Source organism: Chelonoidis abingdonii, chromosome 24 (genome assembly GCF_003597395.2).
Source record: "Chelonoidis abingdonii isolate Lonesome George chromosome 24, CheloAbing_2.0, whole genome shotgun sequence".
Taxonomy (NCBI): domain Eukaryota; kingdom Metazoa; phylum Chordata; order Testudines; family Testudinidae; genus Chelonoidis; species Chelonoidis abingdonii.
In genome coordinates this window covers 6,502,314-6,517,122 of record NC_133792.1, presented here as the reverse complement: position 1 = coordinate 6,517,122, position 14,809 = coordinate 6,502,314, and the positions used below count along the sequence as shown (strand labels likewise).

Here is a 14,809-nt window from a genome sequence, read left to right as displayed (position 1 = left end):
CCTCCAACCTCTGCTGATGCAGCTGGATCATGAGCTACAGCACCAGCGGGCCTTTCCCAAACAGCCTGTCCATAGTGTCTGAGGTCAGTGCTGTCAAATGCTGCAGTGTTTCTACTGCTTCCAGGTACTTGCTCTACCTGGCCACCTCTCGCTCTTATTCCCCTCCTTGCTCATCTAGCAACGGCCTCCTCTCTGCCCCTCAATATTATCTTGACACTGTTGGTACAAGAGGCTACTTCTCTGCAGATCCTCCCTGAATCTTTCTGCTCACTCGCAACCCACTCTTCAGCCCACTCCAAACAGCTCTGGTTTCCCCAGCCTACTCCCTTTCAGTGTCATTTGTGTGAGTCTAGTCTGAGACGCTGTTTTCTCTGAAAGACACTATAGGCCTGATCCTGCCCTCTTTAGTCGGGCAAGACGTGAATTCTGCCCGAGAATGCCGTGCAGGATTGGGCCCTATAACTGTGTTATGGGAAACTGCATTTGTAGTGCAGTTCCGCTCTGTCTCCTTCCCTGCAGTGAAAGTGCCTTACGCAATCTGTGAGCAACACCACCCATGTGCCAGGGCAGAAACCAGGGTCTCTGGATCCAAAAGCGTGAGTTCCACCTGCCAGAACTAAAGACCAGCTCTATTCACTCAGTGGCAGCAGGAGACTCGTGGACATCTACATGTGATCCACCCACTAGAGAGAGGAAGAACAATAGCGTGGGTTACCTGTGCTTTACACGTCTCCTCTGGAAAGCGAGATTGCAAGAGTTCATCCCCTATGACCCTGACTGTCCTCACAATTTAAAGCAATAAGCATCCCAGCAACAAGCCTTTACCTCCAGAATTGGGTACAGCTTCTCATCCTTCACGCAGATCCCCAGGTACCTATGAGGCAGGACAAAAACTCAGGGTTATGTTTTTTCCCATAGCACAAAAACTACTGGAAAGATGCATCCAAAGATTCAAACTCTGACTCTTGACTTAAAAAGCCAGGCCTGGCACATCTACCAGTGCCCTCTTCCCTAGTCACTGCCTCTCCTGTGGTGCCACTCACCTGACAATGTTCGGGTGGGAGAGCTTCTGCAGCAAGCTAATCTCGCGCACTATCACCTCCTGGTCCACGTCGTTCTTGTAGATTTTCACCACCATCACTTTGCAGGTCGCACTCTGAGTCACCTGGAGCAACATGAAAAACGACACGGTGAGATGCAGTTTATCCCAGTAACGTACGCCAGCCCCCAACAAGGAAAGGAAATCCTACCCAAGATCACACAAGGCCTGGTGCCACGCTTGCCTTATACCTTGTGCAACATGAGAGCTAAAATGCTACCACGCAGCTTCATACCTGCTTTGCACAGGTGTAAATTACTGCACAAGGCACAGGGCTGTCAAATATCAAGCCCAAGGTCCAGAGCATCCAGGCTCAGCAGACCCAAACAGGACTACTCCTGCACTTGAAGTTAAGCATGTGCTCATGAGCTTTGCTTGGTCAGGGCCTGTGTCACAACGCACCACCGAGTCACCGAACAGACCATGGAATCTGGGCTTTCCTCTCCCCGCCACTCTCAGAGATGCATGTTAGCAGGTGGTTCAAGGCAAGGTTACTCTCCCATGTATCTCCTCAGTAAATAGCTAGAGAAATTGGCTTCCCGGGCTTCCCGCCAGCAGCCATTTCTCAAATTCAGACACAAATATAGAACATTAACTTCCCCTTAAAAACATAACAGACTAAATAAGGCATTTTTAGCAGAGACCTCTATTGCCCCCGGTGGTAGAAACAGGGCTTGACTGTGATGAACACAGAGTTCACTGAGGGGGCTAGGCACTGACAGACCCTGTGGTTCTCTGAGGCTCTGTAGGTCCCAGATTGATAACAGAGACTGTGCTGCCTAGTGTCACTACAAGGGGTCTGTCTAAATCCTGGTCGGCTCCACAAGTCATAGAACGAACTGCTGACAAACTGATTAAATGCTGATTTGCCAAAACTGAAACCATTCATTCAACAGGGCCGGATTCTACACATTTCCTAACTGGAAAAAAACTGCAGGAAAAAAGTTTCAAAACTGTCCAAATGTTTTGTTTTGACTTTTTTTTTTTAAACAAAAAACCCTGATTTTCCGGTTCAAAATGACTTTTCATTTCAACATCTAAGCTAATTTTGATTTTTTAAAAAAAAAAAGGTTTAAAAAAGAAAAAAGGTCAACATTGAAACAAAACATTTCTAAAGTGTTGAAACAAAATGTTTCAGGTGAACCAAAACAAAAAACACAAACCAACCAGTGTTTCAATTTGCAAATATTTTCAAGCTTGGAACCTTTCATCAGGATTCAAGACAAGAAAAATTTAGAACTTTCAAAAATATTTGCAGGATGGGAAAACTATTCCTTGCCCAGCTCCACCTCTGGCCAACTGTCTCTTTAATGTTTTATTTTTAAACCAAGGTAATTGTTAGGTGGAGGAAATCAGCTGGTACAGCCTTGATCAGTCTCTTGACATTATTGCTGGGGCTCTCAAGGTGAACCCAGGCACGCTGTTTAACTTTCTGCCCTTTTTGTCATTTGTTTAAAGGACAAAACCGTTTAAACACATTCAGTGCCCCAAAACTTCATGTGTGATACGGCTACGTGCACGAGCTACCTTACAGATAAGGTTACCACCTCACACAGCAGGTGGACTGAACAAAGAGACTCACATCAATCCAGGCCACGTCCAGACTACGCGCCGTATCGGCGCGTTAAAATCGATTGCTCGGGGATCGATATATCGCGTCTGATCTAGACGGGATATATCGATCCCTGAGCGCGCTTATATCGATTCCGGAACTCCACCAAAACCAACGGAGTTCCGGAATCAACATGGCGAGCCACGGACATCGATCCCGCGCGGTGAAGACGGGTGAGTAAATCGATTTTAGATATTCGATTTCAGCTACGCTATTCTCGTAGCTGAAATTGCGTATCTAAAATCGATTTTCGCGCGTAGTGTAGACCTGGCCCCAGTTTGGAAAGAGAGGAATGCTAATTATAACAATGGCTGCAAGATAAAATAAGCCTTGGTGCAATGTTAACTCAGGTCTGCTCCCTTCCAAGAATAATGCAATCAAATACCCACTATAGGAGTAACCCAGCCCCTGTGTTTAAACGGATTGCAAAGACGTTTTGGATCAGGCATTACCCAACCATGGGATTTACTAATCTATAACCAAACTTTAACAATGTGCATTATGATGATATGCACCGTCATTACAGGATATGGATAGAGATGCACTGTAAGACCACGAGGGTTCTGGGCTGCCAACACTTCCACATCAGCACTGGTTTCTGCTAGAGGACCCTGTGAAGCTAAGCACTGCAGGAAGTACCGCACAGCAGAGCCCTCATAGCCCACTGAGTGGCTCATGCTGGTATAGAAACCAGAAGCCATCTTGGGGAGCTGTCTGAGCAATGACGCAGACCATCTGCTTCCTTCCACTCCTTATCATGCTTTGCCGCAGAGGCTAAACTCCTGCTCCTGACCCCAGCTTGACCCCGACTCTGCTACTTGTCTGTAACCTTACCTGGTACCTGACCCTGGCTTCCTGGTATCCTAACCCAGCTCGACCCCGACCCCGCTACTCATCTCCTTACTGCACTTGATAACTGACCAGTGCACACAGACTGCCCTGAGAGTGAATGACATTTTACTCCATAGGCTGTGGGCTTCCTGAAATCTGTGGCTGCGCAAAAGGCAGAGAGAGCATTCAAGATGTCCACAGCTGCGAGACACCTTCTCGGAGCACCCAGGATTGCGGGTGACCTTGTTATGCCCTTGCCACCCAAGTGAGAGAGACCATCTTGTGGCAGCTGGGCATCGGCTCCTGGACAACATCCGCCTTTCAGGATTAGAGCCCTCTCCTCAGGACTGCAGGTGCACCCCAGTCACATCCCCCTGCAGTGTCCAGCCCCTGTCACGGGACACCCACAGTAATCACTGGATAAGCTATCCCCAAAGAGACACTGTACAACAGCAGGAAGGCTGCAAGTCAGGATCAGGTCCTTTACAACAACGCAGGGCAGTGAGGTATTTACCGTGAAAACAAATACAAGTCTGTTAACAAAGACCAGAGATCCACTGATTCCAGTGAGTGTGGAATAAGAATAATGGGAAAGGCAACGGTTACAAGCAAAACACAAAGCTAACCCGCTTCCCCAAGCCTAGAACGTCACTCTAGCGAGCTAGTCTTATCTAAAGCCAGTTCTCAGCTAAAACCTTTTCTGCAGAACTTGCTGGTTTACAGTCACACCGGGATCTAGATTTTCACGAGTCCCTTACGCCCTTCAAGGTTGGTAAATCGATAACAAAGAGGTTCTTTTTCCTTCTTCTTCTAGTCCAGTAAACCTTTGAAATGTATCCTTTGAAGTGTACCCCCAATACGGTGACCAGACAGCAAATGTGAAAAATCAGGATGGGAGTGAGGGGTAATAGGAGCCTATATAAGAAAAAGACCCAAAAATCGGGACTGTCCCTATAAAATCAGGACATCTGGTCACCCTACCCCCCAGGCAGGACTCTTCTCTCCGGGTTGCTGGCTCTCTGGTGTGCTGGCACCAGGCTGCCTTCACGTCACCATGTTAGTTTGTTTTTCCCATTTTGTTTCCAAATGTAACTCCCATTGTATTTGGTTCACAAGGCTTCATTTACGTGGAGACAGGTACAGCCGCACAGACATGCTTCTGTCTGGTAGAAAACCTGTTTGCCCACTCGGCCTTGTTGACTTAAAAGCACAATATCAGTAGATATAGATAACTCCTCATATAGGGTTAACACGTGTATTTTATGATGATATTAAGGACCAGGGCGTTACTGGCTTTCACTTGATACCTCACAAGACACTTTCTGGATAAACACTATGAAAGGGGAGTGTTGGGTGTAATTAGTTTGTCAGGCCTGACTGGAGTTGCTGACAGCACAGCGAAACCTTTGCCAGCTGGCACTGAGGGGTTCTTAGACTCACAAGCTGCAAGTTCTAAAAAGCTTTAAGAAAAGATACCATATCGTTCTGGGGAGGTTTATTAGCTCATTAGAGTGCAGAGAAACGGCAGCTGAACAGAAACGTGCGGACCCATTATGCAAATTCCACCCTTATTTTCTGTGCAAAACTGACAACGGTGCCAATTATCTTCCATGCCTCTGCAGCACTTCTGGAGACATGCCACGGGCACCCCTCACCTGGGCTTCTGAGCAGCCCCATCCTCCTTCTGACCCACCTCTGTCCTAAACAGATGCATTGTGGTGGCCAAGCTGTTGAAGTCCCTAGACACACATTACACCACTTCAATCAGATGCAGAATCGCAGAGCAGCCTTTCAAAACTGCAGGCACAGAGTGAATCACCAGGGATTGGGTTTCTCGCTAACATCCTTTATTATGCAGAAAGGTTTTGCTGTCAGGGCTGCAACGTAGTGCTTAATAAGCTGGTATCATTTCCACTGTCATTCATTTAATTCCTTCCCTCCTCCCCCTCTCTCCTTCTCCCAAGCTGGGTCGGTGCTGGCACCATAACGAAGGTAACTGCCCACCTCACTTCAGTCACAGCTGGCTCTTTACCAGGCTGCTTTATTGCTCAATAACATGACTCCTCTCCCCTTTCCTTCTGTCTGCTTATCCTGTTACACACGTTATTAGTTTATGCTGAAGGGTAGTAGCTATTGAGGTGGAAATGCAGGAGATAATGACTAGCATGAAACCACCAGACTTGCTTCAGACGGAGACCTAGCCCTGAATTTGAACCCAGATCCCTGAGACTGAGAAGATCGGAACATCAATAATCCTTTGCCTTTCTATGGGCCAGATCTCAAAAGAGATGGAAAGTTGCCCTAACCAGCTTCCAGGGATTCCCCTGATATAAGGGGGATCCTCAAGTGGTGTGCAGTCAGCATAGGCAGATCTGGGCCATCTGCTCTCCACCACCTGGTGGAGGGGACATTCCTAGGTGGCTTGAGGGCGTGGCTGGAGCACACAGCGCGTCCCAATCCCCTGCCAGCAGAGCAGTCCCTAGCCAGCATATCTTAGAGCAGCCCTTTGGCTGTTAATTTATGCTGGGATCCAGTTCTGCCCTGGGTCAGCCTGAGAATCAGAGGGACAGAAAGGTATTTCCGGGGCTTTCCCACCACTGAACACAAGCTGAAAAGTGATAAAGGGACTTGTGCTGGGCCTAAACCAGGGGACAGAGATGAAGTTTAAACTCTGCTCATCAAAAAGGAGGGGCACGACAGGGAGTTGTGAGGCTTGCTGAATTTAAGGTCCGTCGAAAAAAGGAGCTGTAGAAGTTCAAAATCTTATCTCCAATTGCATCTAAAACATGGACCAGCAAAAATCCATCCATGGCTTTGCCTTTAACTAGTGTCATCATCATGAAATTTTAAAGTACTAGATAACTATTCATGAATCAAGGCTCATGCACACCATGAGCCTGAATACCATGTCAGAAATGGTGAAACTGAGGCACTCAGAAGGAAAGGGACCTGCTCCAAGGTCACAGAGCGAGTCAAGGGCAGAGTCGGGCACTGAACCCAGATCTCTCGAGTGCTGAAATCCAAGTCGAGTCTTCCCCTCTAGCCACCTTGCATGGTAGCCATGTTAGTCTGTATCAGCAAAAACAACGAGGAGTTGTGGCACCTCAGAGACTAACAAATTTATTTGGGCATAAGCTTTCGTGGGCTACAGCCTACTTCATCAGATGCATGGAGTGGGAAAAAACAACAGGCAGGTATATATACACAGCATATGAAAAGATGGGAGTTGCCTTATGATATAGGGGGTCAGTTCTAAAGAGACAATTCAATTAAAGTGGAAGTGGGCTATTCTCAACAGTAGAATACCAAGGGAGGAAAAATCACGGTTGTACTGGTAATGAGGCCAATGTAAACCGGGTGGCCCCTTTTAAACAGTTGACAAGAAGGTGTGAGTAACAGCAGGTAGGGGAAAATTAGTTTTTGTAGTGACTCATCCACTCCCAGTCCTTATTCAAGCCTAATTTGATGGTATCCAGTTTGCAAATTAATTCCAGTTCTGCAGTTTCTCATTGGAGTCTGTTTTTCAAGTTTTTTTGGTTGAAGAACTGCCAGTTTTAAGTCTGTTAGTGTGTGTCCAGGGAGACTGAAGTGTTCTCCAACTGGTTTTTGAATGTTATAATTCTTGACCTCTGATTTGTGTCCATTTATTTTTTTGCGTAGAGATTGTCCGGTCTGGCCAATGTACATGGCAGAGGGACATTGCTGGCACATGATGGCATATATCACATTGGTAGATGTGCAAGTGAACGAGCCCCTGATGGTGTGGCTGATGTGGTTAGGTCCTGTGATGGTGTCCCCTGAATAGATACGTGGACAGCTGGCAAAGGGCTTTGTTGCAGGGATAGGTTCCTGGGTTAGTGTTTGTGTTTGTGTGGTGTATTGTTGCTGGTGACTATTACTTCAGGTTGGGGGACTGTCTGTACGCGAGGACTTACACAGTTACCTGCTTGTGTGAGATGAGAGATAAATGACAGCTGCACAGACACTACAGGCAACATTTCAGTGCCCAGATCAGAAATGTGGGGGATTTTATGTTGAGAGGTTGCATGAATGAGCGTAAAGCTCTCTGGAGGAGAGCAACTCCCGGTAAAGAACATCAAAGCGTCATCTTCAACGGTACAAACATGCCACAGTTACAGGATATAGGGTCCAAAGGAGACCACCAGACCTACAAGGAAAATGGGGAATTGAGAATGCAAATAATCAGCATGCTTAGTAACTGTAACACTCGAGTCTCCAATCAAATGTCAAGGCCTAGTGTAGGACAATGGCCAAGACCCGTCCTTCTCTGCATTCCAAGTCTCTGAACCAAGCATCTCATTCAACCTTTATTTTCTTATATATTTGCTTTTAACAAAAGTTATTTTATCTTCATTCAAACTGTGTGGCTCCAACCTGCCTACTGCTGGAATCCCATTCAGCAGTGGGACAGACGGGAAATGTCACGCACAATAGAAACAGCAACTGTTACTACGGCAATTTGCTAAAGAAAGGCAGAAGAGAGAGAGGAGGCAGTAGGCCCTCAGTGGAGGTGGGGATGAGTGATTACTCAACCAAGACTCTTGTGGGAAGTGGGGAGGGGCATTGCACAGGCTTGAAATACCATTCGAGCTGGAGATACCCTTTAAAACAAGTCTCTCTCAACCAGAAATCCACCAAAACTTTATACAGACACTGGGCCCAGATACCACAGTGATGGATGTAAGATAAGTTAGCACCCTGAAAAGTCAACACACAGTTATACTTTCAATTAACTGCTAAATTTTCTACACTTTGAGGGGCAGATCCCCCGCTGGTGTAGACTAGCATGCCACCGTTCACTTCAACAAAGCAACACGGACGTACACCAGCTGAGGATCTGGTCCAAAGTCTATATATGTCAACCCACTGATCTGGTGGTAGCATCTTGCGCTTGCATGGAGAAGACCAGAGGTTACTGTCTTGTTCCCAGGGCTAGCCATTCTATAGAGTCACAAGGAACACAGTCACACCAAAATGGCTCTGACCAAACTGCTGGATCCATCGGAGATTTGTTTCCATCCAATGTATGTGTCACATCCCCATTAACAAGACTATGGTGAGCTGCAGCGTTCTGGAAGGCTACTGTAAAATAAAATAGTAGAGAAGCAAATTTGGCTAGATGGTGGCACTGCGAAAGAAGCAGAGGAAAGGAAATGGCAGCCTCTCCTAGAGTTGAGGGTCTGAGCCCCATCCCCCTAAAGAAACTACCCCCCCAACCCCACGGGCTGTTCGCACAGGTGCCACAAGGCAGTGGATATGGAGGCCAACTAGGCAATGGGGAGTGGGTCATCCACTCCCAAACTAAGCATTATTTACATATGATCCACTGCCACGTGCATGCCACACCCCCTGCATGAGACACTCCAAGCACTTTGTCATGGAGAAGGTGGACAGGTGATATATGGAGAGCAGCACCCAGAGCGGGGTTTCAACAGCCTCCCACTTCAGCTGTGCCTGATGCAGCAAGTGAATCAGAAGCTCCTACATTCAGAACACAGCAGTAACCCGCTGGTATGATGCTACGCGTCATCCGCTGGTACGTTGTTAGGTGTCACCCGCTTGTACCTCATGAGGCATCAAAGACCAGCCTGCAGTGATCTATGGGATTCCTGCCCTGAGGGATTCCCGCACATCTCAATCTGACTGCTCTGCATGACCCACCAGCCCATAACACCACAACAGCTAGTCTAACACACTGTGACAATGCATCAAGAGACAAGCGAGTGGGCTGGAGCTTCCAGAGGAAGTGGGAGGCTGCTACTTTGGGAAGTGTGTGGGATTTAATTTTAGATTCTTTTTCACTGCGCACTTCAGTTTTGTTTTCAACACCAAATCTGTACACAGCGTAAATATCTTCAAGCCTTGAACTGGCCAGGACAGGGTCACAATTCTTATCTCCTCTATGGCTCCCCTTTTAACTGAGGCTTTCAGAGCACCTGGCAACCACTGACAAACTAGGCTCCTCCAAGGGGAGTTTGAGAAAGAGGCAGCAAGTCGCCCATGGTCACTCAGTGACATAGGTGCTGATTCTGTGGGTGCTCTGGAGCTGGAAAAAAAATAGCGGGTGCTCAGTACCCACCAGCCCAGTTATTCAGGCAGAAGCTGCTGCTGATCAACTGTTTGGGCGGCTGGGGGAGGGTGGAGAGCAGCAGGTAGGGCCTCGCGGGAGGGGTTCGAACAGGCTGGGAAGAGGTGGGACGAAACCTCAGGGAGGGGCAGATTGGGCAGGGCAAGGGAGGGGGCAGAGCACTCCTGGGAAAAAAGAAAACTCAGGGCCTGAGTTGGGGCCAGTTGGAGACACACAGTCTGTGGCACAGTCAGGGCCAGAACTCCTGGCCTCCAGTTCCATGCTTCAGGCACAAGACCATCTTCCCCCTCATCATAAACCAAAGCGACCCCCTCAGAGCTTCTACGAAGGGGGGGAAAGGGGTCAATGTGAGGGGCGGTTCCTCTCCTCTCCAACTTCAAGCAGTCTCACAGGGTGAGGTCGGAGGAAGAAAGTCTGGGGAGTAAGACAGCAGAGCAGCGTCCTGCCAAGTAAGACGTTAGGAGAAGGAGTTCTCCGCATGGACACATTTATCCCACACCCTGCATGCCAAGAGCTGCTCCACATCCCAGGGCAGCCCCTCTCATGTTACGTCAGGCCACCCCGGTTGCTTTACCTTGTAAACCTTGGAAAAGAAGCCGCTGCCTATCAGCTCAGCATTGAAGTTTTCCCAGAACTCCAGCTTCCTGACGGCTGTCCGGAGTTTCTGCCAGCGGTCAACATGGTAGTAAGTGTCGGAGGACTCTCCGTAGTACTGCATCGGGCTGGAGGGCTCCGGGGAGATCAGTCCCGTCTCGCACATCATGGGGACGGCTGCTAAAACAAATCACATTGCACCATGAAAGTGGGAGCGAGACAAATTCAGACTGCAAATAAAGCGTAAATCTCTAACAGTGAAAGTAATGAACCACCGGAACAATTTCCCAAGGGGCCTGGTGGATTCTTTAATCACTGACCATTTTTAAATCAAGATTGGATGATTTTAGGGATGCTCTGTGCAGGTGGCCAGACTAAGATGGTCACAATGGTCCCTTCTGGCCTTGAGATAGGGAGACAACAGCTGTGGCTAGTACAGGTAAAACAAGAAGCTGCGATGGATTCAAGCATCATATCCTTTTAGGCTCTCTCCTGAAATGGCTTTTCTCCTCTCAAGTCTTTGCACTTGAGGTGGGAGTGGGGGGAGGGGACTTCCTGTTGTTGTTATTAAAGCCTCATCAGTTCCTGGCGCTGGCTTTTCCTGGAGGAAAGCTAATTGCTCCGGCCCGGCTTGGACGGCAGGTGGCAGGAAGATTGCCGCTGGGAGCAGCCTGGGGAGAGCTCAGCAAGTTGGCATCATGCCGACACACGAAGTGCAAAGCCTGAAGTGTCCCCACACTGGGACTCCATTCCCCACCCAGCCTGGGAAATTACAAGGCTCTTCCCTCTCCCGCAATATACAGATCCAAGCAGCAGGCAGGAGCAGAGCCGGCTCAGGTGAGGGGGAAGGGGGACAGCCTGCCTGATGGAATAGTAACCATCTGCTCTCCTGTAGCATCTTGAAGCTGGGATTCTCCAAGCACTCTCCAAAAGGTGATTAGTGCCTGGGAGCGGGGAGTGCCCTGGACAGAAGGATCTGTACAACCAAAACCCCCAGGTGATGCAGGCGGGGTAAGGCCAGTGGACTAACTGCCAGTGGATCAGGCTCACGAGTCCTGCCCTGCATGAACCACACTCTCCAGGCCTGTCCAGCTCTGTGCAAGGCACGTCAGCCTCAGCCTCGTTACTTACATTATGCACATGGGGAAACAGCCCTGGAGCAATGAACTGACTTACCCAGAATCACAGTTAAGTCAAGCAGTAGAGCTGGGTATGTAACCCAGTTCTGACTCCCAAACTGCTGCTCTAGCCAGCCGGCCACACAAAAACCCTCACACCCAGTGGGCTTTCAATGTCTTCTCGGTGCTATTGTGACCTTTGGGGTCACGTGTTGCTATGCAAGCAATCCAGCAGAGGATTCCCCTTTTCCCCTCCCAGCCTAGTCAGACTCTCTCCTGTTCTTTGGGTGCACCAGGCACAATAGCTTAAGGGACAACTGACCTCCCAGGAGGTGGCTCTTTTACAGGAAAAGGCTTCCCTTTCAGAGCCTCTCCGCTCAGCTTTTTCCCACGTACCATCTCCTCCCGGGCTGACTTAGTTCATCAATCACCTCTTTGTATGCAGGAGGATTCCAGCAGCATCCTCAGGGGGCTGGAAAGGGCCCCCTCGCATTATTCTGCAGACCGGGGCCGATTTTTTTCCTTTTTATATAAAGGGGGCCATTTGTCCTCGGATTACTGCCGACATGTAGGGTGGAGGGAAATGGCCTTTTAAAATGCCAAGATTTATTTGAAGGCCTCCTAGGAACCTGGGAGTTTGGAGCAGTGTCTGCAAGAAGATTGGGCAATGGAACAGAGCCCACGGCTGAGGGGGTGGGGGGATAGGGGGAGAACACATCATTGCATCCCAATGAAAGTTTATAGCATACAAAGTTGTGCTATTGTGTGAGCAGATTCAAGGGCTCTGCGCATTCCACTGTACCCTTGGTGCTCCCATCACATACAATTCATTCCATCTGGAATTCATTTCTGTCCCGGGAGCAACAGGGCCAGACACATGAGCTGGATTCTCAGTGGGCGTAATTCACCACCATGCATTGAGCTTCAGGGAGCCATGTCGATTTGCACCAGCTGAGGATCTCGCCCCCTTTAGGAACTTAAAATAATTACTTAGAAGACATCATCATCATGTCACACTTGCTCCACCAGTTGGGTCCCTTCTGACCTTGACACCATCATTGGCAATTGGAGCTGAGCTGGGCATGACAGAGGCATGAGAAAAAAGGAATGGGACAGAAACAGTAGATGGCCACTCCTCTTTACTCGTTCATACTACAGGAACAAGGCGACATTCAGGGAAACAGAAAGGCAGAGCATTTAAAGCTGATAGAAGGAAATTCTGTTTTTAACACAATGAGTTATTCACAGATGGAACTCATTGCCACAAAAGATCACTGGAGCCAAGACCGTGGCAGAATTATAAAATGGATAAGGGACATCCACAGTTACATTAGTTGAGTCACACCATTTGTATTTTTTTTTTTGAAAAGGGCTACAAAAACACTCATGCTTCAGGGCATAAAGCAGCCACTAAGTGACAGAGGTTAGGAAGCAACTTCCCCAGAGAAATTCCTCCTTTGTCCACCACACTAACCCTTCTCATCAAGGACCATGCCAAGAATTTTTTTAAATGGTGGCACTGCCTTGCCATTTGCTGACCCTCACTCTGCTTGTCTGTTCTATCCCTATTCCCTCCCCTTTGCATGACCTGTCTACTGAGATTGTAAACTCTTCGTCTCTCATTATGTGTGTAAGCAGAGTTAGGATGAGTTCTACCCTGACATCTGGTGGTGAATTATGGCGAGTGTGGAAAAGAATTTCAGAGGCTGATCGTGTTTGCATAGGCACAGCATTGCCCACAGCAGCCTAAAATGGTTACTTTCACAGCTGTGGGATCCCCAATTTCTTTGTTATTGGGACAGGAGGAATAAAGTGTTGTCACCTTGATTAAGTAAATGAGGAACTACGAAACTGTTTTATGATAAAGGGTTTCACTATCAACTAAATAGCACTTGCTAGACAAGGGACATGGGTTCCAAAACCCAGTCAATTGAAAGAGGCTGGCGACAGATATCTGTACCTGGTGGTGTAGGCTCCTTGTGTGAGCCAGAAGCACCAGTTCCACCTACTGTTCTCTCCACTATGGAATATCAGAGTTGATTTTTGATTCCCTTAAGAATCTAGATACAGGTTGCTGAGCTGAATTTACTTTGGGCTAATGGTGCACTACCACTGGGACTCCCCTACTGTGAGCTGAAATCACTAAGAGCTGGAATTGCTGAGCTGAGACCACTGAGTACTGTGCTAACTAGTGGAGGAGCCTGAAGCTATACTGCAGAGCAGAGCAGCTGGCAGAGCGGAGTGGAGCAGTTGTGGAGCCACGGAGTGAGTGGAGCTGAGCAGTTTGTGGGGACGGCTGGAGTGGATCACGGGACAGCTGGTGGAGCAGAGCTGCTGGCAGAGCGGAGCAGCTGTGGGATGGGTGGAACGGCCCACAGAGTGAGCAGAGCTGAGCAGTTTGCGGGACGGCTGGTGGAGCAGAGCAGCTGGCAGAGCAGAGCGGAGCAGTTTGTGGGGACGGCTGGAGGAGCAGAGAGGAGTGGCTGGTAAAGCGGAGCAGTTCGTGGAGAAGGCGGAAGCAGAACCCCATGGAGAGGCAGGGCAGTTGGCCCCGGACCATGTGAGGCGCCCCTTTCTACCCAGGCTGGGGGAGGGGAACCTCTGCAGATAGACTCTCGAACTCTGGGGCTGCACTAACCCGGGACAGAGACTTTTGGGTTGCGGGACTTTTGGGACTGTGGGTGATCTTTGGGTTGCTGGACTCTAGAGACATTTGGGGTATTGGACTTCAGAGTCTTGGGGTGATTTGGGGGTTGCTGGACTCAAGAGCCCAGGGAAAAGGACATGGCCCAATTTCCTGGGGTGGGTCTTTGCTCACGGTTTGGTCCATGAACTCTAGTTAAGGTGTTTTCCCAATTTAATGCTTGTTGTTTATCTCATGTAATTAAACCTTTTCTGCTACACCGAGACTCTGTGCTTGCAAGAGGGGAAGTATTGCCTCTTCGAGGCGCCCTGGGGTGTGTGTAAGATTTTCCCAGGTCACTGGGTGGGGGCTCAAGCTGGTTTTGCGTTATGCTGTAGGGAAGGGACCCCTATGCATTAAACCCGGCCCTTTCTGCTATCTATTTGGCCTGGCAGAAAGGTTACATGTGTCAGTGCATCACGCAGCACAATGGGTTCTTGATCATGGTGGGTCCGTAGCCACTACCACAAACAACCATACGTTAGACCAGCAACTGGTATTCAATCTCTTTCTTCCCCATAGTCTTTCTGAACATCCCATGACACAGTTAGCCCTCTCTGACATCGTGATGCATTTTCAACCATAATAAGCTGAATGTTCCTAATCCGAGACACTTGACTGAAAGGCTTTTCATGTAATGAGCCAACTTCTGAAACCAGGGCCTGGCACTGGCTCTGCTCCTGGGGTGAGGCTAAGATGAACAATACCCTTTGTTCTGAACATTCAACCTCTGTTTTAAAGCAGCAGTACAGGTCTTATGTCA

At 48.6% G+C, this 14,809-nt stretch overlaps 1 protein-coding gene across 2 annotated transcripts in view; it reads right to left on the bottom strand.

Moving 5' to 3' along the window:
- LOC116823283 (dual specificity testis-specific protein kinase 1-like) overlaps positions 1 to 14,809 on the bottom strand; it is a 56,983-nt gene that overhangs the window by 11,112 nt on the left and 31,062 nt on the right. Inside the window, exons 2-4 of one of the 2 annotated variants that reach the window (XM_032777744.2) lie at positions 10,226 to 10,425; positions 1,044 to 1,165; positions 826 to 874 (exon numbers count right to left, since the gene is read on the bottom strand). In XM_032777744.2, the coding sequence (XP_032633635.1) occupies positions 826 to 874; positions 1,044 to 1,165; positions 10,226 to 10,414 (360 nt within the window). In that variant the 5' untranslated portion in view covers positions 10,415 to 10,425. The remainder of the gene's footprint in view (positions 1 to 825; positions 875 to 1,043; positions 1,166 to 10,225; positions 10,426 to 14,809) is intronic. The other variant, XM_032777743.2, reaches the window with a different exon arrangement.